This window comes from Amblyraja radiata, chromosome 2 (assembly GCF_010909765.2).
Source record: "Amblyraja radiata isolate CabotCenter1 chromosome 2, sAmbRad1.1.pri, whole genome shotgun sequence".
Classification (NCBI taxonomy): domain Eukaryota; kingdom Metazoa; phylum Chordata; class Chondrichthyes; order Rajiformes; family Rajidae; genus Amblyraja; species Amblyraja radiata.
The window spans coordinates 24143985-24171893 of NC_045957.1; the positions used below are offsets into that span (position 1 = coordinate 24143985).

Here is a 27909-nt window from a genome sequence, read left to right on the forward strand (position 1 = left end):
ATGAAAAGCTCACTGAGCTTGGTGGGATTTGCTGTCTCTGTTATCACTTTTCTTGCTTTTCCTCCACTCAGTAATTGCTGTCCTAGTATAGATTAGCACTTAGGGAACACTTCCCCGAGGGTAGCTCAAGAAACCTAATGATGGTTCAGCCTTCATCCTTGGCAAAGCTGTTGGCTTTCAGCTATAAGAGGTGTTTGATTGCCGTTTAATACATCACTAGGGTACATTGAAGCAACATTTAAAAAAAAAATGTTAAGGCATTTGTATTAGACAGGAAGCCCCAAAACCGATAAAGAATCCGTTTAGACAATAGGTGCAGGAGTAGGCCATTCGGCCCTTCGAGCCAGCACCGCCATTCAATGTGATCGTGGCTGATCATCCACAATCAGTACCCCGTTCCTGCCTTCTCCCCATATCCCCTGACTCTGCTATCTTTAAGAGCCCTGCCTAGCTCCCTCTTGAAAGTATCCAGAGAATCGGCCTCCACTGCCCTCTGAGGCAGAGAATTCCACAGACTCACAACTCTCTGTGTGAACAAGTATTTCCTCATTTACGTTCTAAATGGCTTACTCCTTATTCTTAAACTGTGGCCCCCCAACATCGGGATCATGTTTCCTGTCTCTCGTGTGTCCAAACCCTGAATAATCATATGTTTCAATAAGATATCCTCTCATCCTTCTAAATTCCAGAGTATACAAGAGTATATTTCTGTATATTTTTGGTATATTTATCAACTTGCTCTCCTATATTATTATTTTTTTAAGCCTGACATTAATTGTTCCATTAAAAGACACAGTGGCGCAGCGGTAGAGTTGCTTGATGCCTTACAGCGCCAGAGACCCAGGTTTGATCCAGACTACGGGTGCTGTACGGAGTTTGTACGTTCTCCCTGTGACCGCGTGGGATTTTCCGGTTTCCTCCCACATGTGCAGGTGTGTAGGCTAAATGGCTTCTGTAAGTTGTAAATTGTCCCGAGTCGGCTATGGGAGTGGATCTACGGCTCAGGCTGGGCTGGTGTTCCAAACCCTATGGCCGCAAAAGGGCAAATTCGACCCGCCAATCAGCTGCAGAAGTTCCGATGATGTTGAGATTGGCGGCCTCATCCATGCACTCTATCTAGGCCTTTCTAACTGAGTGAGTGAGTGAGATGACCATTGTCATTGAGAAATGTTATAACCAATTCTATCTGACTGAGGCAAGTCCAGAAGCCAGTTACAGATGGAGGCCCCAAGGCCAAGATCCAGAAGTTTAGGTTTTGCAAGATCCAGACGTTTAGGGATGAGTTTATTCAGGAGATCATTGGAAGTATTTAAAAGAGGAAGTAGATACATTTTTGTAGGACAGGGGAATTTTTGGGTAATGGACAACAGCCACAGAAGAGGAGATGTTGGCGGAGGCAGGTCAGCCATGATTGCAATGATGTACAGGGCAGGCTCGGAGTCGTGATATTCTCTTATTTTCTTATGTTGTGTTCTTATGGATCTCACCGCACTTCACAAATCATTATTGAGGACTGAATGAAGAGACAAGGAACTGCAGATGCTGGCGAGGACTGAATCCTGAGCCATGGGAGGGAACAGAGACTGAAGGGAAAGAACAGTGTGACTGAAACCCTGTCGTTCATCGTGATTGAAGCCCTGTCACAGATGGGAGAAGAAACGGTCCCTGGCAGGAGGCCGGAGTTGAAGGGGAGAGTGGTTGGGGGAGGTTACAGTGATACAGCGTTGAAGAAACTCAACATGCAACACCCAGCATTCCAAAGAAGTGGTGTCTTGACCCGAAACGTCACCTATACCTTTTCTCCAGAGATGCTGCCTGAGCCGCTGAGTTACACCAGCATTTTGTGTCTATCCTCGACGTAAACCAGCATCTGCAGTTCCTTCCTACTCCAAAGACGATAGGTTTGTAGGTAGACGAAAATGCTGGAGAAACTCAGCGGGTGAGGCAGCATCTATGGAGCGAAATAAATAAGCAACGTTTTGGGTTGAGACCCTTCTTCAGAAGGGTCTCGACCTGAAACGTTGCCCATTTCCTTCGCTTCATAGATGCTGCCTCACCTGCTGAGTTTCTCCAGCATTTTTGTCTACCTTCAATTTTCCAGCATCTGCAGTTCCTTCCTAAACATAGGTTTGCAGGTGTATTAGCTTCACTAAAATTGTAAATTGTTGCTAGTAAGATAGTGCTAGTGTACAGAGGTGATCGATGGTCGACGTGGGCTGAAGGGCCTGTATCTCTTTAAAAAAAAATCAAGTTCAATATAGATCAGCAAGAATGAGCTATTAGCAATGTGATGTAGTTTTAACTATTTCCCTTTTGTTTGTTTTATTATAATTAATTGTTAAATGATTACATTGAAGCGCAGCTGTTTTCTTCTTTTCCTTTCTCAGCCACTGTAAGTCACGGGTTTTCAAACTAGGATACCCGCATTCTACAGTGTCTGTTGGATGAGGCCAAGAGGTCATCTGGACCCAAGGATACCATTTAGTAGCATCGTATTTCTGCCATTGTAAACCATGCTGTGAAGTAATTTTTATAATTAATTCCTGCTGTCACATCGCACATTCTTCCATTGTGTAGCCAACAGTATCTTCTGGAAGCTGAGACAAGGGATCCTCTGAGTATGCCAGTACTTGCAGGTAAGTGTCCCATGAGCTCCGAGAGCACTCTGGCAATATGATCGCACTTGCAAGGTCGTCTCAGCAGAGCGGCAATATTCGCAGGGAGTCCTGGGGCATTAACATTTCCACCAACCCAAATAAAGTCTGAAAACTAGTGTGAAATGGTGTCCTTCGCTTTACCATTTGTTAGTCTGTATCCCATTTAGTGCGCACTAAGATTGCTCTATCTCTTGCAGGTGAAAAAGGATTAGGAAAAAAAACTCGAAAGCAGCTTTGTTATAAGGGCTCCACTTTCCATCGTATTGTAAAAGAATTTATGATCCAAGGTGGTGACTTCAGTGAAGGTGGGAAATATGTAATTTTTAATATATTTTCCTCCAGCTGCTGTATTGTCAAGACAATTCACTGATGTGGACCGTTGTGATTAATAAGAGAAGATAGTTATCACAATTGCAATGATGCAACTTTGACCAAGTAGTTTTGCAATTTATTTTAGCTATGCATGACTGAAGTGCTTAATAATATCTAAAAATTGAGGATGCTTGTTCTGCAGTTCCTTATTTCTCCGTGCTGTACTTGCAAATTTGTTTTTTAATTGTCACTAGACCTCGAGCTCAATTTGTCTAAGTTGTGACTGAACTACTCTGTTCACAAGCAGAAGATTCCCAGTGGGAGTGAGGTGTCTAGGGATGCGCAAGAAGTATGTACGATGTACATACCTGTAAACATCAATCAATGTCAGCCCATATTCACCTCACAGTAAGCACTATGGATTAGCAATTAGTGGTATAGATTGCAGTATATTATCATTTCCTTTTCCTTCACCCTCAACACAGGCCTATTCGGCATACCAGCTACCACCCTGTCCAGTCAAGAGTGTTTTATTGTTGTATGTCCCGAAACAGAATAATTAAATTATTTCTTGCAGCAGCACAACAGATATGTAAACATAGTGTTCTGTAAAATCCATAATAAAGAACAAAAAAAAGTTCAGTTTATATACATATGTATATTGTATGTACAATATGTTATACATACACACATTTTAATGATGGAAGTCGACTGAAACAGAGGAACACAGAATATGTGGCTTTCTAAAAAAACTCCCTCAATTATTCTTCTGCCTTTTCTGCCAATTAACTTAATCTGTGTCCACTTTTGCCACTCCTCGTAGCTCCTCATAATTTGGAACATTAATATAATCCACTCCTATTAACCTCCCTTTTTTGTCTCGTTTGAATGTAGTTTTTATTTTTTTATTAAACTGGGTATGTGTGTGGGGGGCGGGGGGTGGGGAAACTTTTAAAATCTTTCCCCTGCACGGAGAACCTGACCTTTTCTCTGTCGGGTCTCCGTTGTCGTTGGGGCCTAGCACCGTGGAGCGGCCTCCAACCGGAACGACCTGGGGCTCCAGTCGCGGAGCTGCGGACTTACCCACCATCGTGGAGCTGGCCGAGTTCAGAGCGGGAGGAGCTGTGGTGGCGCGCGGCTGCGACCCGACCCAGGAGATTCTGAGGCTCCAGCCGCCGGCCCGGTGGACGGTGACACCGGGAGCCCGCGGGTCTCTGCTGGGAGACCGCTTTTCGGGGCTTCCGCAACGGCGACTTCTCTCCGCCCGAGTTGCGGGGTTGAGGATGACCTGGAGTGGGGCCTTACATCGCCCGGCGCGACTTTAAATGGCTGCGGGACTTGTTAGTGCACGCCGGGGGCTCCAACACCAAGACCCGGAGCAGGGCCTTGCATCACCCGGCGCGGCTTTATAATTGCCGCGGGACTTACCTACCATCGCCCGCCGGGGGCTTTGACTCTGACATCGGGAGGAGAACGAGGAGTGCAGGGGAGAGATAAGACTTTGCCTTCCATCACAGTGAGGAGGAGATTCACTGTGATGGATGTTTGTGTAAATTGTGTTGTGTCTTGGTTCTTCTTCTTGTTTGTATGACTGCAGAAACCAAATTTCGTTTGAACCTCTGGGTTCAAATGACAACAAATAAATTGTATTGTATTGTATTGTACTCGGCAGCACAATCCCAGTGTCTTTGGCCTCTTCACATGGCTGAGGTCACTTGATATGATGCCACTCAAGTCTTCTTTCCACTATCTCCAAACTTTACATCCCTTCTCCAGTGAGGTACCAAAATACCTGTCCAAAGATTAATATGATTTCTAAGGGTTTAGGGTAGAAGCAATACAGCACGGAAACAGGCTCTTTGGCCTATTTTGTCCACACCAACCATGTTAAACCTATACCATCTAGTTTTAGCCTACTGAACCCTCGCTAAAGGACCGTGAATGTTCACTTCATCCATGCTCATAATCTTGTATACTTCAGCAAGGTCATCCCTCAACCAGAAGAAAAAAAGTCTCAGCCTATTGCCCTCAAGTCAAGGCAACATCCTGGTGATGCTCTTCTTCTGCCTTTCCAACTTAAAAATGTCATTCATATAACTGGGCACCCCAACTGCACACAGTACTCCAAGTGTGCTTTCACCTACAACTTGCACAGCTGTAACATAATGCCCCAACTTTTATACTCAATACCCTTCCCAATGAAGCCAAACATGTCAACTGCATTCTTCGCCACTCTGTCCATCTAAATTGTCACTTTCAGGGAACGATGTACTGGATATCTCCATTTTACAACACTGTCCAGGGCTCTACCATGTTGTATACCATGTACTGTTTAAGTCCTGCCTTGATTTGTCCTACCAAAGTGCAACACCTTGTCAAAGTTAAATTCCATTTTTCACCTTCCCAACTGATCTAGATCCTACTATAAACTTGGATATCCTTCCTCACTGTCCAGTATGCCACTAATCTTGGTGTCAGCTGTATATTTACTAAGAATGTTAACTGCGTTGTCAATGTTGACTGCTAACATGTCTATCTGCATTCTAACATTAGCAATACATTGAACCCAACACTGTCCCCTGCTGGTCACAGGCCTGTAATCAGAAAGACAACTCTCCAATCACAAATATAATATTCCCCAACTACCCTTTGACACCTTTGCCAAGCGAATTTTGTATCCAGTTGGATAGCTCACCTTGAATCCCATGCGATCTAACCCTCCAGACTAGCCAATCTTGAAGGACCTTGTCAATGGCCTTGCTAAAGTCCATATAAGATGTCCACTGCCCTGCCTCATTAATCCTCTAGGTAACCTCCTCAAAACATACTCTTATCAGATTTGCAAGGCATGATTACCCCCAATAACGTGTTTGCTATTTGTTCGACTCTCTAATCTTTGAAAGGGCTGAGGATCTCATGCTTTGTAAAAGCCTTTTGCTTTATCCTTCCATCTTTTTTAATGTATATGAGCCCCGGTCTTACTATCTTTTTTAGTTAGCATATGATTCTATTTCATCGTGTATTATAGTTACGTTTTGTTCTTAAGTAGCAAGGATTTAAATCTTATCATTGTCAATGGTGATATTGTTGATCAAGGTATATTTTTCCGTGAACCGAGTACATTGACAATGGGATGGAACTTTGAAGATGTAGATCTTGTTGTTTTAGTTTCTTCAAAGGCATCCTTAAATTTGAATGCATTCTCTATGCTCTGCAAACGAAGTAGAAAATGTATGAGAATTGTGATGAGAATTATATATTCTTTTAGACGGGAGTGGGATCTAATAGTTCTTAAGTGAAGTATGCCTATTGTTCATTATTAAAACATGCCAGGTCCATTGTTACCAATGCAAATTCTGAAATAAAATTAAAATGCTGGAAACACTCAGTGGGCCATGCAGCATCTATGGAGAGAAACAGTTATCCTTCAGGCTGAGAAGCAGAGGTCATTGGCCTGAAATGCTAAAAACTAGAAACAAAGATGCTGGTTTATATGAAAGATAAACACAAAGTTCTGGAGTAACTCAAGGGTCAGCAGCATCTCTGAAGGAAAAGGATAGGTGATGTTTCAGGTCGGGGTCCTTTTTCAGAAGAAGCGTCACCTATCCTTTTCCACCAGAGATGCTGCCCGGCCTGCTGAGTTACCCCGGCACTTTGTGCCTATCTTTGACCTGAAATGCTAACTCTTTTTCTCTCCACAGATGCTGTCCAGCCTGCAGAGTATCTCTGGCACTGTATATTTTTATTTGCACATGCATCGCTGTGCATTTTTGATTAATTGGGGTTTGGTTGTGAATTTAAACATACTAATGCCAATAGTTTTGTTCATTTTATGTTCACAACTTTCTTTTCAGTCTTGTTAGTATTAGGGAAAAGCACTGTGAATGTTTTGTGTATCTAAATGTTTGGAGTGAATATAGAATATTGAAGACATTTCAACTAACGCCAGTCAAGTGGTGAACATTAAAGCTGTTATCAAAGGCCTCATGAATTCACCTTCTTCCTGGACATGTATGTTTTCTTAATAGTATGGAAGCTTTTGATGTAGCGCCTAGTGTACTTATGCACCTGTGGTTCTTAGGTAATGGACGAGGAGGAGAGTCTATTTATGGCGGATACTTTGAAGGTAGAGACATCTTTTTTAATTTCCATTTCAAAGCCCAAATTAATCTCTCAATTTACTAAATAGATGAGTCCCTCTAACAATACGTGAATAGCATTGCTTTTAATTCCCTCACCTGTTGCATGTAGCTGGTGCTTGAAATGTTGCATGCACAAATAGATGCATGAATTTGGGCTAATTGTTTCTTAGTGTTTTCACTGTTATCTACAAAAAAAAAGTGAATTAAAAGGTAAATTATTATGCAGTAAGCTCGCAACTTGCAGCATGGAGGTTAGGCAATTTATTCATGAGAAAACCTATCATCCTGCCTAAAACTTTCAACATATTCTTTTATTTATAGAGAATGTGATCTTTTGCAAAATGAAAAGGTAAGAAAAAAAAGCTAAGTAACATAATTAAAACACACTTCCTTGCACCCTCCCCAGCAAGTAGCATTATTGGCAGTGAGTTGATGGAATATATGGTCTAATTTTCTTTATTGCTTGCAGACCTTAAAAGGGATACAGACACACACCCACCCAGACACACACAAAGACACACAGAGCATTTAGTGCTTTAGCTTCAGTACTGGTAATGTAAAACAAATTGAACTTTGCGTTCTTCCTTGACACGTTACTTTAGTGTAAAGCTGTGGTGAGGCCTAAAGCAAGGCTGTTACTCTTGTTGTTGGTGCAGTTGGCAAATAGGCAACATTTGCCTCCATGAGGTCTTGAAACTAACCAGCAATTCCTTTCTTGAACAGATGAGAATTTTGTGCTCAAACATGACAGGGAGTTCCTGTTGTCAATGGCCAACAGAGGAAGGGATACCAATGGCTCCCAGTTCTTCATGTGAGTACGACTCTTGGTCATCTTACCTGTTTCACATAGTGAAGTGCCATTCATCAGAAAGATGATAATCCACAGACATCGATGCCTGCAGATGTTGAGCGGTTTGCATTTTGTTTCACATCTAAACCTTTTATTTGGACATTGTAAAGCTTTCCGGTTTTGCATTCCATCCATTTGCCATTAAGAACTTCTCTAAGCTGGGGATTTCCGCAGTTCTTCAAAACACAAATGATACCAAACAGTTGTATCAATTCCTTAGAGCCCAGATCTCTAGGAATTATCCAGTTCCCCTGATCAGCAGTAACCATTTTCGAGTGATGCGATTGGATCCCCCATTTGGCTACAGCTACCCATGACTTTTTTTTTGCCTCTTGAGACGTGGGAGCGCAAGAGTAGGTTTGTGACACAAAATCCAGCAGGTTCTATGAACAAAAAATAACATTGAGGTTGGTCTTTAACTGCATTGCAAAACATTTTGAACACTTGTCAAGATTGTAAAGCAAGCCTTGTAGCGCAGGCAATCAAGTCCTTTCAGTCAAATCTGTAGATTTACAATAGGCTATTCGCAAAGATTTCAAAATTACATAGTCCAGTTTCATTATTCTCTGCTACCTTAACATTTCATTTTTCCTTATTTATTGTATCATTTGGTGAGGTGCTTGTGCCGTACCATACCCTGGATAAAATGGTCCCTCCTTGACCGACCCTTCAGTCACTGCGCTCCAAGGATTCTTTAAAGAGATGTACTTCTTATTCCTCCCGTTGATCACGAGTATAAGTTCTTGTGAGGCGAAGCGTCCTGCCTATCTAATCATCCTTAAATAACCTGTAGATTCACTCCCAATCCAATTCTTTAACATTGAACAATACGGCACAGGATTAGGCCCAACGGCCCATTGTGTTGTGCCGAACATTTCCACCCTGCGGAAAAAGATTCTGACTGTCTATCCTATCTAAGCATCTCATAATTTTATATACCTATTGTGTTTACCCCCAATCTCCAATGTTCTAGAGAAAACTATTTATCCACCCCTCCCTGTTGCTGAAACCGTCTAATCCAGGTAGCATTGTGGTAAACTTGATGGTTTTCTGGTAAATGATACATGAATTTTGTCTAATTGCTTCTTGGCATATTTAGAATTTTTTTGTCAATACTACTTGATTAAGATTAACAATGAGCAGTTATTAAGCACCTTAAAAGTCATCAAAATATCCCAAGGTACTTTACATGAGGCCTATCAGTGACAGTTTGACACTAGAGCAACAATATGATGACAGTGCAGAGCGTAATGGGGCTTCTTAAACAAGGAGAAAGAGGATGGGGAGGGAATTCTGGTAATTAAGGTGGTGAGATGGTAAAGCAATGGAAGAGGGGGATACACGAGGCCCAAGGAACATGGAGAATTGTACAACCGAAGGAGATTGCAGAGGGAGGTCAATGGATCTTAATTTTAAATGTTGCAGTGTTAGACTGGAACCAAAGGGATGTGTGTGCCGCTGTACACACAATTGAGAATAATGCTAGGACTCGAAGGCCTGAGGGAAAGGGAGAGGTTGAGCAGGACAGAACTTTATTCCTTGGAGCAGAGGAGGATGAGGGATGATTTTACAGAGGTGTATAAGATCATGAGAAGAAAGGGTAGGGTAAATGAACAGAATCTTTTACCCAGAGAAGGGAAGTCAAGAACCAGAGGACGTAGGTTTACGGTAAGGGGAGTTGGAAAGATTTAATAGGAACCTGAGGGGCAACTTTTTAACACAAAGGGGCTGGTGGGTGTATGAGATGAGCTGCCAGCGGAGGTAGTTGAGGCAGGTACTATCACAACATTTAAAAAACATTTGGATTGGGACACGGATTAGATAGGTTTAGAGGGATATGGGCCAAACGCAGGCAGGTGGGACTAGAGTACATAGTGCACTTGATCGTCGGGGACAAATTGGGCCAAAGGGCCTGTTTCCATGCTGCATAACTCTATGACACGAGGATATAGATGAGGCTGGTACTATCACAGTGTTTAGAAAAACATTCTGATAGGTACATGGCTAGAATAGATTTAGAGGGATATGGGCAGGTGGGATTAGTGTAGATGGGGCATCTTGGTCAGTGTGGACAAGTTGGGCCGAGGTACCCGTTTCCATGCTGTATGACTCTAGTTGATGCAAAGTAGAAGTTTGTTTTCAGTTTCAAAGAGATTGCATGGTATGATCCAGTGCTGGGTTTTGTTCATAGTGTTTGTTATCATTGTGCAAATGGACCCGTGGCTTATCAGTCAGGTTACTTTTTCACTGTTTGAATTCTTGTATGTATCTTGGGACTGACTTTACCTTAACTTTCCCATGGAAGCTAAGTTACATTTCTTAATTTTAGCTCAGTTTTACAACATATATCAGCCATATCTAGTTAGAATTAAATTAGTCAAATAATGTTTTAGGATTTAGTTTAGTTTAGAGATACAGTGTGGAAACAGACCCTTTGGCCAACCAGGTCCGTGCTGACTAACGATCACCTTGTCTTGCTAAAGGAACTTGAGGTTAAGGAACCATTAGGAGGTAGTGACAATAATATGGTCGCTTAATCTACAATTGGAGAGGGAGAAGGGTAAATCGGAGGTGTCAGTGTTACAGTTGAATAAAGGGGACTATGGAGCTATGAGGGAGGAGCTGGCCAAAGTTGACTGGAAAGATACCCTAGCAGAGATGACAGTGGAACAACAATGGCAGGTATTTCTGGGAATAATACAGAAGGTGCAGGACCAGTTCATTCCAAAGAGGAAGAAAGATTCCAAGGGGAGTAAGGGGTGACCGTGGCTGATAAGGGATGTCAGGGACAGTATAAAAATAAAAGAGAAGAAGTACAACGTAGCAAAGATGAGCGGGAAGCAAGAGGATTGGGTAATGTTTAAAGAGCAACAGAAGATAACTAAAAAGGCAATACGGGGAGAAAAGATGAGGTATGAAGATAAGCTAGCCAAGAATATAAAGGAGGACAATAAAAGCTTCTTTAGGTATGTGAAGATGAAAAAAATAGTTAAGACCAAAGTTGGACCCTTGAAGACTGAAAAGGGTGAATTTATTATGGGGAACAAGGAAATGACAGATGAGTTGAACAGGTACTTTGAATCAGTCTTCACTAAGGAGGACACAAACAATCTTCCTGATATAGTAGTGGAATGAGAATCTGGGGCGACGGAGGAACTGAAGGAAATCCACATTAGGCAGGAAATGGTGTTGGGTAGACTGATGGGACTGAAGGCTGATAAATCCCCAGGGCCTGATGGTCTGCATCCCAAGGTACTTAAGGAAGTGGCTCTAGAAAATCGTGGACGCATTGGTGATAATTTTCTAATGTTCTATAGATTCAGGATCAGTTCCTGTGGATTGGAGGGTAGTTAATGTTATCTTGCTATCCTAGGTACTGTATTCTTCAAAGGCTGCAAAAATGCAATTATAGTTCCAGAAGTACTAAGTTAATTACAACCAGCAAGCCCATGAAGTTGTATATTACCCGCAAATGAACAGGGCAACAGTTTTTATACACATTTGCAAGTTATAAATTCTACTTAAAAGATTCATAATGTAGATAACTAAAATAGATATCCTCTTACTATACCTCACAATTTAATATAGCCTTCCATTGCCTTTTTCTTCTCTCGTTCTCTTAAATGCACCAAACCATATACTATCCACCTCAATTATCCCATGTTATAAGAACTCCCAAATCATAGTAATTCTCTGAGTATTAAAACTTCTGAATCCCCCCCCAACCATACCCATCGCTCACCACTCAACCCACAAAACCCCCAAGCCTTTCAACACATTTTAAAGAACCACCGATAACTCTTCTCTCGGAAGGAAAAGGTACCAGCCTGTTAATTGTTTGTCAGGGGTGAATTGGTTTCCCTTCAAGCATTATCCTTACAAACAGGCTAAGATGCGAAGATTTTCACATTTTTTAAAATGTTGGTGACTTGTGCTCCGAGCCTATCAGCTGTTGTGCTGATCCTGGCCTCACCGAAGGAATTGTATTTTCTCAGTAGACCTTTCCAGTTGGAGTAGAATACTAGTTGGAGTGCTGGAGTAACTCAGCGAGTCAAGCAGCATCTCTGGGCGACAATGGTAGGTGATGTTTCTGGTTGGGACCCTTCTTCAGTGAAATCTCATCAAGGTATGCCTACTTTGAGGAAGTTCTAAAGTCTGAAGAAGAGTCCTGACCTGAAATGTCACCTCTCCGTGTCCTCCGCAGATGCTGCCTGACCCACTGAGTTACTCCAGCACTTTGTGTCCTGCGCAAGATTCCATCGTTTACAGTTCCTTGTGTCCACATTTTCCATTTGGAGTATTCCACACTGCCTGATCAATGAAATATCCAATCACTGTGGCTTTCAAATCATTACGATCCCTGGTTTGGTCGACAGATGCATCATATTAATTGATTTCATCTCTACCTAGGGATAGCATATTGTTGTTTGGCTGATTAGTGGTTTTGTCTGGATATCTGCTGGAACACGTACCTGAAGTTTGTTTTGGGTTCAGGTGTGCTACTCCCCTTGAAGAAATAGCTTGTCAGTGTCTGGTTTGTGTTAACTCTTAAAGAACAATATTGAAGATTATACTGTTCCTTGGCAAACCAGGCCACCTAAACTCAGAAATGTCTGAAATTGGCAGAAGAAAAGCAGTTGGTCCATTAAGTTTATTTTTTTTAGTTTATAGATACAGCGTGAAAACAGGCCCTTCGGCCCACTGATTCTGTGCCGACCAGCAATCACCCATATACTAGTTCTATCTTAACACTAGGGACCATTTTGCAGAAACCAATTAACCTGCAAACCTGCACGAATGTAGGAGGAAAACGGGGCACCCGAAGAAAACCCTTGAAGTTACAGGGAGAACGTGAAAACTCCGTACAGACAACACTCATAGTCAGGATCGAACCCGAGCCTCTGCTGCTGTAAGGCAGCAACTCTACCGCTGCGCCACTGTGCCGCGCCCCTGTTCAATCATAGTGCAACACTTAGTACTCCTTCCTCCATGGCCATCTAACCTGCATGGCGTGACAGAAGAAGATAAATGCATCAGTTATTAAGGGTAAAAATACTTCTGGAAGTTCTTGGGTGATCAGACATTGGCAAAATGTTATTGATCAAGGAAAATCACAGGATAAACCCATCAGTTGCCAGAACTTTGACCTGCACAAAGAAAGATGGTTATGGCTATTGAAACACCTTAGCTCTGGATGAGACTGCAGGATTTGCTCAAGGAAGAGAACTTGATCCACCATCTTCAACTGGTACCTCAATGCCTTCCTTCCAACATAAGGTCAGAATCAGGGATGTCTGTTGTTGAATGCACAACGTTCACTTCCATTCTCAACTCTTTGGAAAACGAGGCAGCCCGTGCCTGCTAGCATGACCCTGGCATGGGCTGGTATGTGGCAAATTCACCCATAAAAACACCAGGTGATGAGAAAGTCAAGCCACCAATGCTTAATATTTAATACAAAAATGGCTAAAAAACAGGTGTGTCAAATTGTGCCGTTGTGCTCCACGCCATCTTCTACATTGTTTCCCAAACCCATGACCTCTATACCCAAGGATTAAAGCAACAAGTGCAGTGTCAAAATGGCTTCCATTGATTTATGGCTAATACTTGTTCATCGTGTTACCCTATTTTAGTTCATTTTAGCATTTAGAGTCATGGAGTCAAACAGCACATAAATGGGCACCTGTCCTTTCCATGTCTATGTTGAGTTATCAAGTTCCTTTCCATTCTGATCCCACCTACCAGCACCCGGTGCAGATCCTTTAACACCTGGGCATTCAAGTGCATATTTAGATGCTTCTGAAATGTGAGAGTTTCTGTCTCCAGCACCCACACCCACTCAGGGTTCTGTGAGGAGGCTAATGGGTGCATGAAATAATTTTCAGCCCCTACCTTGTCAGAAGAAGGGCATTCCAGATAAACCCAACTATTCACCTCATGGGGGAGGTCTGAAGCTATGGCGCCCACTAGCTGCCCGATCCTACCCACCCATGGCTTACTTGTATCCACCTGCCACATGTAGAAACAAGGAACTGCAGATGCTTGTTTACCAAGGAAAGACACAAAGTCCTGGAGTAACTCAATGGGTCAGGCAGCATCTTGAGAACATTGATAGGTGACATTTCGGGTCATCTGACCTAAAATGTCACACCTCCATGTTGGAAGAAGGGTCCCAACCCGAAACATCATCTATCCATATCCTCCAGTGATGCTGCCTGACCTGCTGAGTTACTCCAGCACTTTGTGTCTTCCACCCGCAACACACTCCTCGTGCAGGCGCTTGCAAAATTTGTTGTTTAGCTATATTAGTTCAGTCCCTGCAAGAACATTATCCCTTGGGCTCTAAACTTCTAACATATATCTTTTTTGAACTGGGTCTTTACCACAGAAAATAAAAAAAAATTAAAAGAGTACATTGTGACCTGAAGAACTGTGGAAATGTAAAATGTGGCCTGTTTCCTCTAAAGAGCAGATTAAGAAGAGGAGTCAGTGAGGGATTAAGTAGAATTTACAACTTTCAAACTAGTGGCAACTGGTCACATTCTGTAAGCTTCCTCCCTCCCTTTCAGCATAATCTTTTGCATCTTTCTCTGTTATGTACGTCTGCAGAGTCATGTGGTCATATTGTCATATGTACCAACAACAAACAATGAGGGGTGCAGCGGTAGAGTTGCTGCCTTATAGGGCCAGAGTCCCGGGTTTGATCCTGACAACAGGTGCTGCCTGTGCGGAGTTTGTACGTTCTCCCCGTGACCTGCGTGGGTTTTTTCTGGGGCTACGGTTTCCTCCCACACTCCAAAAATGTACAAGTGTGTAGGTTAATTGGCTTCGGAAAAATTGTAAATTGTTCCTAGTGTGTGGAGTATAGTGTTAGTGTTCTGGGCTAGCGGGTCGGCGCAGACTTGGTGGGCCGAAGGTCCTGTTTCCATGCTGTATCTCTAAATTAAACTAAAACTAAAAGTGAGATTCAAACCTGCAGCAGCATAACAAGTTTGCAAACAATGTGTGTAGGAAGGAACTGCAGATGCTGATTTAAATCGAAGATAGACGCAAAAAGCTGGACTAACTCAGCAGGTCAAACAGCATCTCTGGAGAAAAAGAATAGGTGACGTTTTGAGTCGAGACCCTTCTTCAGACGGGTAGTTTCGGGTCGAGACCCTTCTCCAGACAGACAGTCTGAAGAAGGATTGAGACCCGAAACGTCACCTATTCTTTTTCTCCAGAGATGCTGTCTGACCCGCTGAGTTACTCCAACCTTTTGTGTCTATCTTAGGTCTGCAAACAAACCTTTTATAGCTTAATCTGAGAGACACACCACACAAATAGGTTTTCCTTGATGTGCCCCACTTAACCAAGTGCAGTTTCCCAGTAAAAATTTATTTCTGAAAATGGGGAGCTTTTTTTTTCAACAAATGAAATAAGGAATTTGATGAATGTCCACCATCTCCATTATTCAGTGTTTGGTTATCTACATTCTCTGTTGGGTTTGGGCAATATCGCTTTTACCATCTTTCTTGTTGAAATGAGATGAATGGCACCCCACTATACTTTATTTCACATCTGTCCTACTAAGGTAGGTTATTTTATCATGTGCATCTGAACCCATTTACATTTTTCTAATTTTATTTGTTATAGAAATTAAGTACGCCCAGGTATTAATAAATTGATACATTTTCATTTAAGGTGAACAAATTTCATTTTTCAGATTTGAAAAAAAAACAGAAGCTAATTTCTAAGGGCTCTAAAATTTCCATATCCTGTTGCCTTTAATTGATGAGGGACTGCTTTGAGTAATTAATGTAGTGCTGTATATCATTGTAGTGCCTAACGACATGTTTTACAAAATAAAAGAAAGCCAGGAGAAAAAATATTGAATTATTGGGATACATTATTTAAGTATATCTTTCATTGGGAAAAAATAAAGCACAGATTTTAGGTATTCCAAATAGTATGTAGGTATTTCAAGTAATTTGGTCACAAGTGAGCGCATTCAGTTGCTTTTGTGTAACTCGTTTAGCACAACTTTTGTCTCTTGTATTAACTTGTATGGATTTCTACTGTGGAAGTTGCACTCACAGTGCCCTCCATAATGTTTGGGACAGACCCATCATTTATTTATCTGCCTCTGTACTCCACAATTTGAGATTTGTAATAGAAAAAATCACATGTGGTTAAAGTGCACACTGTCAGCTTTTATTAAAGGGTATTATTATACATTTTGGTTTCACCATGTAGAAATTACAGCTGTGTTTATACATAGTCCCCCCCCCCCCCCCCCCCCCCCATATCAGGGCACCATAATGTTTGGAGCACATGGCTTCACAGGTGTTTGTAATTGCTCAGGTGTGTTTAATTGCCTCCTTAATGCAGGTATAAGAGAACTCTCAGCACCTCGTCTTTCCTCCAGTCTTTCCATCACCTTGGGAAACTTTTATTGCATATTATACAACATATTATACAACATGAGGACCACAAGTTGTGCCAATGAAAGTCAAGAAGCCATTATCAGAGCTGCCAAGTAGTACAGACTTTCCGTATTTCGTACGGAAATGCGATAAGAATACTGATGTACGATTTTTTGTTGTCAAATACGGATTTTAAATACGGAGTTCAGTTCAGTCTGAAGAAGGGTCTTGACCAGAAACGTCACCCATTCCTTCTCCAAAGTCGCGGCCTGTCCCGCTCCAGGCTAAAACAGAGCGCTGTCAGTTTAACGCGTGGGAATTTAAACAAAGAGTTGTTGGCTGGAGCGCTGTGCGCTTTACACCTAACGCTGTGGGCTTTACACCTAGCGCTGTGGCCACAGCCCTATGGGTCACAGACTGTTCAGGAAAATTCTTGTATAACAATGAGTCTTTGGAATTCTCTTTAAGCCTTAATTCTTTTTCAGGCAGTGGTAGATTTCTGGATAAGCCTAGTGGTGAAAGGTTACCAGTGGGATTGCAGTTACATTGGGATTGGCTTTGATTTTACAGAACGGTGAGTGGGCTCGGGGGAGAGAGAGAGGTGGGGAGAGAGGGAGGGGTGGAGAGAGGGAGAGGATGGAGAGAGGAGGGAGAGAGAGGGATGGAGGGAGAGAGGGAGGGAGGGAATAAGAGAGGGAGGGAGGGAATAAGAGAGGGAGAAAAAAAGGAAGGTGGAGAAAGTGGGGAAGAGAGGGAGGGTGGGAGGGAGAGATAGATGGAGGGGGGGAGGGCTGGAGGGAGGGAGATGGGGGGGGAGGGAGGGAGAGGGGGGGGAGGGAGGGAGAGAGCGAGAGGAGCGGGGGAGGCTTCCAAAATGGCTTCCACATCATCATCTGGTGCTAAAAGCAGGAAGCAGCCGTTCAAACAGCGGTATACAAAGAGATGCGTAGGTAAGGTATGTAGTGCAAAGAAGACATGTCAATTGGTAGCAAAGTTATGCATTCCTGTGCTCTTACATGGGTATGACTGCACATCAAAAAGAACATTTTTTTCAGTAAAATGGTACCGCGTAAAAATACTGATTTCCTCAGCAAAATACTGATTTTCAGGTACTAGAATACTGAAATGCTCTGACAAAACTTGGCAGCTATGCATTTTGAGACTGAGAAACAAGAATAAACTGTTAGAGACATCAGCCAAACCTTAGGCTTGCCAAAATCAACTGTTTGGAACATCATTAAGAAGAGAGAGAGCACTGGTGAGCTTACTAATCACAAAGGGACTGGCAGGCCAAGGAAGACCTCCACAGCTGATAGCAGAATAATCCGCAAACACCTGCCCGACAGATCAGAAACACTCTTCAGGAGTCAGGTGTGGATTTATCAATGACCACTGTCTACAGAAGACTTCATGAACAGAAATACCGAGGCTACACTGCAAGATGCAAACCACTGGTTAGCCACAAAAATAGATGGCCAGGTTACAGTTTGCCAAAAAGTACTTAAAAGAGCAACCACAGTTCTGGAAAAAAGGTCTTGTGGATAGCTGAGACGGTGGAGGTGTTATGGCCTGGGCATGTATGGCTGCTGAAGGTACTGATTGATGATACAATTGCTGATGGTAGTAGCATAATTAATTCTGAAATGTATAGACACATCCTATCTGCTCAAGTTCAACCAAATGCCTCAAAACTCATTGGCCGGCAGTTCATTCTACAGCAAGACAATGATCCCAAACATACTGCGAAAGCAACAAAGCAGTTTTTCAAAGCTAAAAAATTGTCAATTCTTGAGTGGCCAAATCAATCGCCCAATCTGAACCCAATTGAGCATGCCTTTTATATGCTGAAGAGAAAACTGAAGGGGTCTAGCCCCCAAAACAAGCATAAGCTAAAGATGGCTGCAATACAGGCCTGGCAGAGCATCACCAGAGAAGACACCCAGCAACTGGTGATGTGCATTAATTGCATACTTCATTGCATGCAAAGGATATGCAACAAAATACTGAATAAGACTACTTTCATTTACATTACATTGCTGTGTTCCAAACATTATGGTGCCCTGAAATGGGGGATTATAGATAAATACTGCTGTAATTTCTACATGGTGAAACCAAAATGTATAAAAATGGCCTTTATTTAATATCTGACAATGTGCACTTTAATCACATGTGAATTTTTCTATTACAAATCTCAAATTGTTGAGTACAGAGGCAAATAAATAAATGATGGGTCTTTGTCCTAAAATATATTGAGGGCACTGTAATTGCCATGATAATATTCACAGAAATGATTGCAAGTTGATTTATACTTTATTCATTTAAAAGATTGAAAGGTTAAAAAAAAAACTCCATGAATTGATTTGCTGCAGACCAAAGTATTGTGAACTAGATTTACCTGTAACATTTATTGATAGAACTAAACATTTACAATTAGCAGGGAAGTTAGTTCTTTGAAAAGATATTGATGGGAATAAAGGAAATGTGTATAAGTGCGTGCTTGACCAGCTTATGTATAAGATTAATTTCTGAGGTACATTGACAGCTAAATTTAAACACTTAAACGTCCTTTTGATGAGGAATCTCTTTTTTATTTTTAAGACTCAATTTCTGTGACATCATTAAAAAGTGTTTAGTGTATTGAATTTCATCCTGGAATATTGAGTTAATAACTGCTCATGGTGGTGGATAATTAGGTCAGGACTGTCTACTGATTAGCACTTTTTCCAAACCGTTTTTAAGGTTTGGATGGGTAGGCAAAGGGAGTGCAGAGGAATTTGAAACATTTTATGGGACTCTGGTTGATAACAGTTCTTGAAATTAATATAAGGTAGGCAAAAATGCTGGAGAAACTCAGCGGGTTAGGCAGCATTTATGGAGCAAAGGAATGGGTGACGTTTCGGGTCGAGACCCTTCTTCAAACTGATGTGGAGGTGGGGGGGGGCGGGAAGAAGAAAGGAAGAGGCGGAGACAGTAGGCTGTGGGAGAGCTGGGAAGGGGAGGGGAAGGAGGGAGAAAGCAAGGACTTCCAGAAATTGGAGAAGTCCATGTTCATACCGCTGGGGTGCAAACTGCCCAAGCGAAATATGAAGTGCTGCTCCTCCAATTTGTGGTGGGACTCACTCTGGCCACGGAGGAGGCCCAGGACAGAAAGGTTGGATTCGGAATAGGAGGGGGAATTGAAGTGCTGGGCCACCAGGAGATCAGGTTGGTTAGTGCGAATCGTGCAGAGGTTTTGGGCGAAGTGATCGCCAAGCCTACGCTTGGTCTCACCGAGAGCAGCTGAATGCAATAGATGAGGTTGGAGGAGGTGCAGGTGAACCTCTGCCTCACCTGGAAAGACTGCTTGGGTCCTAGGATGGAGTCAAAGGGGAGGTTAAGCGACAAGTGTAGCATTTCCTGCGGTTGCAAGGGAAAGTACCAGGGGAGAGGGTGGTTTGGGTGGGAAGGGACGAATTGACCAGGGAGTTACAGAGGGAGTGGTCTCTGCGGAAAGCCGAAAGGGGAGGAGATGGGAAGATGTGGCCTGTGGCGGGATCCCGTTGCAGGTGGCGAAAATGTCAGAGGATTATATGTGACGGCTGGTAGAGTGGAAGGCGAGGACAAGGGGAACTGTCCTTATTACGAGTGGGGGGAGATGGGGAGTGAGAACGGAGCTACGGGATATAGAGGAGACCCTGGTGAGAGCCTCATCTATAGTCGAAGAGGGGAACCCCCGTTCCCTAAAGAATGAGGACATCTCCGATGCCCTGGTTTGGAACACCTCATCCTGGGTGCAGATGCAGCGTAGACGGAGGAAATGGGAGTAGGGGATAGAGTCCTTACAGGAAGCAGGGTGGGAAGAAGTGTAGTCCAAATTAATGTAAGTAAGGCAATGGGTGTTAATATGGCTTCTAAAAACAATGTCTTTATTTATAAAATAGAAAGATAAAATATTAAAATGTAGGGCTCACTTTCATTGATCCTGGTCATTCTGAGAATTATTTGGATGCTTAAATTAACCCTTGGATGGATGGTGTCCAGGACAGATGTTGAAAGGATGGGGAAAGTCCAGTCGAAAGCTAACCCAAACACTGGAAAGGATCAAAAGGGTGATATAGCAAATGGCATAGAAATTATAATGAATCTTCAAATAAGTTTATGTTAAAATTGGGTTACGATCAAATCCAATGGAAATATAGATTTTTGAAAATTGAGGAAGAACATCACAAAAATGGTTCTAATCTGGTTAGCAATGGAAACGTTTTAAGCATCACGGGACCTTGACTAAACATTAAGAGAGAGTGAGAGGAAGAAACTGGGCAAGCTATAATGACTAACTGACATTGCCCAGTAGACTCGATGGGCCAAATGTCCTACTCTGCTCCTATAACTCATGAACTATATAATTTTTTGAGCTGGTTGAATGTTGTTCTAACAGTTCCGAAGTTTAAATTATTTAAGAGGCTAGTCACAATAACACAGGATAGCTAAAATCCATGAGGATTAATTACAAATAAGTAAACAAAATATGCTGTAAAATGTAATTTAATTCACTTTCAACCCTATCCCATATGAACACCAATGCACTCATACTCACACTGGGATAACAGGTAGACTTCATGAAGGGTGCTGTAAATGCTAATCACAAAAATGTGGAGGTTCTGTATCCAAAAACTTGCAGCTGGGAACAATGGTTTAAATGTATTACCGAGTATGACCAACTGAGTAAATTTCCTATAAATGTATCTGTTTTCTCAATGTTTCCTACATCCCTGGGATGAGTCTATTTTATCCCAACCAGTTAATTGTCTTTGGTAATTATTTGAAAGTGGACGACAATAGTAAAAACAATTCTTATTTCTTTTGAGACATTTTGCAATGCTCCCTTTAGTTTGGTTTAGTAATCCAATATGGAAACGGGCCCTTTGGCCCACCAAGTCCATGCCTATCATCAATTACCCGTTCACATTAGGTCTATGTAATCCCACTTTCTCCTCCACTCCCGACACACTAGCGGCAACTTTACAGAGGCTAATTAATCCACAAACCCACACTTTTTGGGGGATGTGGGAGGAATCTGGAGCGCCCAGAGGAAACCCATGCAGTCACAGGGAGAACGTACAAAATCTACATAAATAGCACCCGAGGTCAGGATTGAATCTGAGTCTCTGGCGCTGTGAGCCAGCAGCACTACCAACTGCTGCGTTACAGCTTTAAAGTATAAAGTTATAGTGATACACTCTCTAGACCTTTAGATGGAAGGATAGCCTGCTTTCTTTCTTGGTTGAACTTAACTGAAATCCCCCCATGCTTAATGAATTTGAAATAGCACAAGGTTTTTTTAATCTAATATTTCAGAGAATAGTACCCCGAAACTGTTTACAGTGCTGTGGAATATTAATGGACCATAGCTTACTTGTATTGCACATTTTATCATTCCTTCTCACAAGGTTTGCCATTGACTTTATTTCCTTTACCCGAGCTTTCTGCCATGTGATGCTTTGTGTATGAATGAGATTCCAAGCACATGGTTCCTTACTCAAGCTTGGTGCAAGTCTGAATGGCAGGTATTTGCTGTCTGGCTCAGAATGGAAATTATTGCAGAGTTTTCCTGAGAGTAAGGGTTGCCGCATTATTCTCTGAATTAAATTCACTTGTTAGCTTCAGCAGTGCCGAATATAGAAGTCAGTGACGCTTTAGCTACATGACGTAGAGTTTGAAGCCAATTCAATCTAGTGCAGAATAATCAAACCCAGGACTTGTGTGTTGTGCAGTTCATTTCATGATCTCCCTGACAATTATTTCAGCCTCCATAGCCACACTATCCCCTGAAAACTGTTTCTAGTAATACTCTTGTCAAAGTTAATTTGCCCATCAATCAAGATAAGAATCTTCCCAATTTGGTGTAAAACATACATCCAACTGAGATACCTAACGTCGGTGAGGTGTTAACTTTCGAAACCGGAAATCCAGGATGAATTGGAAAACTATGAACTAGCAAATCAAATTCATTGTGGTTATTGAAGGAGAATTATATGGGACTAACTCTGTTCAATTTTTTGATAAAATAATGCAGGACGCAGATAGGGAATGGAGCACAAGTTTTATTTATGGGCTTCAGAGGAATAGCACACAAGTAGATGTAAATGATATTTAAAGCTCACGCGATCAAGAAATTATGGCTGGGGCTTTGGAGGGGTTGAAAAAAAGGCTCACCAGGGTTTTGCCTGGATTAGAGAATATCAGCTATAAGGAGAAGTTGGACAAATTTTTTTTAAATTTTCTTTGGCATGTCAGAGTCTATGGGGAGAACTGATAGAAGTATATAAAATTATATGAGGTGTCATAGGGTAGCTGGTTAGAACATTTTTTCCACGGTGGAAATATCACGGACCAGAGGGCATAGCTTTAAGGTGAAAGGGGTGAATTTTAAAGGAGACTAGACCAAGTGCAGACCCGTTGGGTCTGTTCCCCCAACACGTGTTTGCGGGGGAGGGGTCGGGGGGGCGGGGGGGCATGCGGCGTTACACACACTAACCACCCCCACACACACACTAACTACCCCCCTTGATATTATATGAATATTATAATTAGCTCCTTTTACCTCATATCCAGCCTATACTGTGATGCATAGCCCCCAACTCGCAGGCGCGTCTAGAGAGGGAGGGGGGGTGTAGAGAGTGAGGGCAGAGAGAGAATGAGGAGAGACAGAGAGAGAGGCAGAGACAGGGGGAGGGAGGGGTGGAAGGGAGGAGGGAGGGTGGGGGAGAAGGGGAGCGAGAGATGGGAGGAGAGAGGGGAGGAGAGAGAGGGGGAAAGGGGGGCTGAGAGGGGGGGAAGGGAAGGGGGGAAGAGGGGGTGGGAAGGGAGGGGATGAGTGGGGTGTTTTTTTTTATATGGATGATGTTGAGTGCCTGGAATGCACTGTGATGATGAAGGCCGATACAACAGTGGTGTTTAAGAAACATTTGGATAAATACATGGGTATGGAGCGATATGGATTATGGTGGAAATATCTAAGACCAGAGGGCATAGCTTTAAAGCGAAAAGGATAATGTTTAAAGGAGACGTGTGGAGTAAGTGAATTGAAATTCATTGGGATATGAACCTGCTGATAGCCACAAAATGTTTCTTTGACATATGTTAATTGAAAATCCATAAACAATCGGAACCTCACCTTTGCGAAGCACCCGTTAAGCCTCAGTTGCTGTGTGTTAAATTATGAGCACCACAACTTGGTGAGAGTCTTGAATTGGTGTGGAGGGAACTTGCATGAATGGATTTAATACGAAGTGTGGAGAGATGCCAAAACCTGTGTTTGGTATCTTCATTGCAAGGAAAGTTAAGTAATAAACGGTGTTGACAGAAGTAATAGGGAGAATTTTTTGGAAGGTTGATCAGTGACTATCAGATACAGATTAGAGATTAATCTAAGGATTTTTTTAGTGAACAGTTGAGTTATTTACTGGAGTAAACTGTTAAAAAGTGTGGTATAGATACAAAATTCTATATTAATTCAGTATCTCTGGAGAAAATGGATGGGTGACGTTTTGGGTCGTGACCATTCTTCAGACTCAAGTGTGAATAAAGGTCCCGACCCAAAATGTCGCCTATCCATTTTATTCAGAGATACTGCCTGACTTGCTGAGTTACTCCAGCCGTTTGTGTCTATCTTTGGTATATGCATCTGCAATTCCTTATTATTACATGTGGTATAAGCAGATACAATTGGAAAATTCAAAAGAGAGTTGGATATTTACTGTATAGGAAGGAACTGCAGATGCTTGTTTATACTTAATACTGAAGATAGACACAAAATGCTGGAGTAATCCTACTCCGGCATTTTGCATCTATCTTGGATATTTACTGTAAAGGAGCAACCATTTTAAGACTGTATTGCCAGAGCAGTAAAGTGATTAATTGGACAGGAATACGAAAAAGCCAGCACAGGCACAATTGACTGAATGGATTCCTTCTGCACTGCACCATCCTGCCTCCGTTAAGCCCTCAGGTTTTGCCTGCCAGAATCCAGATATACGAGATCCCGTGGTAGTAACATCGCAACGACTGACATCTTAGCATCCAATCAGACAGATAATTTAAATGTTTTATCGCACCGAACAAATCATAAGTGACATGTGTTCCTGTGGCGTTCCCCATTAAATTCCCAGATATCACAGGCACAAATTGAAGCATTCAATTGTTTAGCTTTTTTATCTTAGATACAAGTATAATTCTAAACTGTCATGAAGCAAGTTAACAGTTATGAATTCATAACTAGAATCCTGACAGGTTGGCTGGGATATCACTTGCTTTTATGATTAATGCTTTTTCATCCCTTCACAGTCGTAAGAATTCTTATTACTGCAAAAATTTTTCTGTTATTTTATTTATCAAATTTCAAGAATCAAAGATATTTCAGTGGACGATTAGAATCATTCATTTCATTGTGCCTGTGTTTATGGTGAAGGTACATTATTTTATGATTGTGTGCAAGTGCACTTTGTGCTAGGAATTTTAATTTGTCTTCAGGCCAACAAAATAATAAAATTTCATACCTTGAGAGAGTGTCATAAGACAAAGGTACCGAACTTTGTAAAAAAAAACTGACACTGATCAAAGACAAAGGTACCGAACTGCAAAAAAAAACTGACACTGATCATGGAAGTAACAATGATCTCTGACATGTAAGAGCATTAATAACACATTTACATTAATGTCCACTACTCCTTCCCATCAATAGTGACTTGCATTTTGTAGGGCCTCTTGCGGCAATTGAAGTTAATAGAACATAAAACAGTACAGCACGGGAACAGGACCTTCCACCCACAATGTCCGTGCCAAACACAATGCCGAAAGTTAAACTATTCTCCTCAGCCTACACGTGATACATATCCCTCCATTCCTTGCAAATCCATGTGCCTATCCAAAAGCCTCTTAAATACCCTTAAATCTGTCTTTACCATCACCTCTGGCAGCGCATTTTAGCACCCATCACTCACTGTGTAAAAAGAATCTTGCTCCAATCATCCCCGTTTGTTGTCCTTCACCTTAACGCAGCACTTGGAGCACAGCTATTGTGACGTGCACTGAACGAGGCTTTACTTAATATTTTAGGGCCGTGGTTTTCAATCTGTTCAGAATACAATCTATCCAAGTGGATGTGGAGAGTGCGAGAGTGTAGGACCAAAGGCCATAGGCTCAGAATAAAAGCACATACCTTTAGAAAGGAGGTGAGGAGGAATTTCTTTAATCAGAGGGTGTTGAATCTGCAATTCATTGCCACAGACGGCTGGGGAGCCCAAGGCAATGGATATTTTTAAGACACATATTGACAGATTCCTGATTAGTAAAGGTGTCAGGTACTCTGGGGAAAAGGCATGAGAATGGGGCTGAGAGGGAAAGAAAGATCAGCCATGATTGAATGACAGAGTAGTCATGATGGGCCAAATGGCCTAATTCTGCTCCTATGACTTATGAACTTACACCTTAGTTTTTTTCTTTATCCAAAACTTTTCACCCTTTTATCCTGTTCTTCAAAATGCACACTTGCCCATTATCCCTGGCCTATTGCTGGCCTATTTTTAATTTGCTTTCAAAGTTTCAAATTTAACATCTTAGTTGTATTTAGATTATTTTCTGGGCTTATACATACCTCTGGCGTTCTTAGGCCCTGCATTATTTTGGGGGAAATACCCTCTATTTCAGGCAGCATTCTGGTAAAACTCTGCACCCTCTGCAATGCATCCACACCTTTCCTGTAATGGGGCGACTAGAACTGCACTCAATGCTCCAAATGTGGCCTAACAAAGTACCTTAGAGGTAAAGGCAGTGTTAGAAGGTGGGGAAAAAGTATCCGAGTAGGGAGGAGGATGGCAGCATCTCGGGCAAGGTGACTGGAGATCTTCATCTTAGTAATGTGTGAATGACCAGTAAGGGGAATAGTGGTGGATTCAAGTAGTGATCCAGAACCCATCCAGAGGTGGGTTAGAGCATGACTTTCAATTTACTCAAAGAAATGTAAAAATGTTGATATGTGCTTAAAAACAGCAAACTAGAGGAGTTGTGAAGTTATGATAGCATTTTTCTAGACCATCGTAGTCTGGAATAATTTGCCAACAGGACTGTTTGTAACATTATTCAAGGCATTCTAAGTTGCTGGATTCAGGAAGGGATGAACTTTGCAAGACCAGATAAACTTTTTCCTAGTTTGTAAAGTATCCAATACAGTGTGGAGGAATTGGATTCTGAGCATGTTTAGGCATGTAAGGCAGCAGCATTAGAATTTATCTTGGTCAAATACAACATGTTACTTCTATCCATTTGTCCCAACCATCCCCTAGTTCAGATGGGAACTACAAATGTCAGAACGAGAAAGTTTTGCAGCATGCTTGTTTTTAGGTTAATTGGCCTTTGTAAAATTGCCTCCAGTTTGTAGCTTCAGCGTGGACTCGGTGGGCCAAAGGGCTGTTTCCATGCTATATCTTTCAATCAAGCAGTCAATTTAGAATCAAGTTTGGAGAGAAGGATCTTGGTGCAACGGATTATATTATTATTGAAGATAACAATTCAGGAACAAAATAAGACCTTTGCAAAGGATTGCCCCTTGTGTGAAGGGAATGGATGAGAAAGTGGGATAACATAGAACTAGTGTGAATCTATGGTCGGCATTGGACCCGATGGGTTGAAGAGCCTGTTTCCATGCTGTATCTTTCTTATCCCATCTCCCATCAGGCAGAAGATACAAAAGTGTGAAAGCAGGTACCATTCAGAATCAAAAACAGAATCTTCCTCTCTCTTATACTCTTGAATGGACCTTTTGTATGCTACAAATATATTCATGATCTTCCAATCTACCTCATTGTGTTCCTTGCACTCTTCTTTATCTTCACGTTCTCTGGAATGATTACACTTTGTGCTGCACTCTGCTTCTCTCTATTTTTGCACTGTTTTACTCCTTGCCTGGATAGCCCACTATATAATGTTTTTCACTGTGTCTCGATGCACGTGACAATAATAAACCAATACCAACCAATGTTCTAGGCTCAAGCCACAATTAGAAAACATAATCTATCAAGATGTTGACTTCTCATTCACTGACCTGAATCCGCTTGCTATGATAATGCAAAAGCCAACTATCAAATGGATCACTGAGAGGAGCCATAACCATCTGCAGGAAACAAAATCTTTTCCACTATCGAATAATCAGCACCTGCTCCTCTTCGAACATAAATCAGGCTGAAAGCCAGATCAGCTTATTACTTCTGTTTTACTGCAAATGTCCCACACAAGCCTAGACCAGGAAGAACTGTTGAGGAAAGCAAATGTAGAACAAAGGAAGACCGTTCTTCATCTTGTTGAGCACATGCTCGATACGCTGTGTACCTCCAGCAGGTTGTTCCTTGCCCCAGATTCCAACATCTGCAGTCTCTTGTATCGACTAGCACATGGGATTAGTTTAGATGATGACGTGGTCAGCACAGACATAGTGGGCCTTCTGAATGTCCATTGATCTGCATTATGGCCTTTGTTTAATTTCCTTTGAAATGTTTTAGAGATATCAC

At 42.0% G+C, this 27909-nt stretch overlaps 1 protein-coding gene across 7 annotated transcripts in view; it reads left to right on the top strand.

The window, feature by feature from the left end:
* The window catches only part of nktr (natural killer cell triggering receptor), a 148144-nt gene that overhangs the window by 78828 nt on the left and 41407 nt on the right, over nucleotides 1-27909 (top strand). For 5 of the 7 annotated variants that reach the window (XM_033043316.1, XM_033043287.1, XM_033043296.1 and 2 more), the window contains exons 5-7: nucleotides 2855-2962; nucleotides 7051-7095; nucleotides 7835-7922. In XM_033043316.1, the coding sequence (XP_032899207.1) occupies nucleotides 2855-2962; nucleotides 7051-7095; nucleotides 7835-7922 (241 nt within the window). Of the gene's footprint in view, nucleotides 1-2577; nucleotides 2637-2854; nucleotides 2963-7050; nucleotides 7096-7432; nucleotides 7461-7834; nucleotides 7923-27909 lie in introns of those variants that run through there. The other 2 variants (XM_033043332.1, XM_033043339.1) reach the window with 2 other exon arrangements.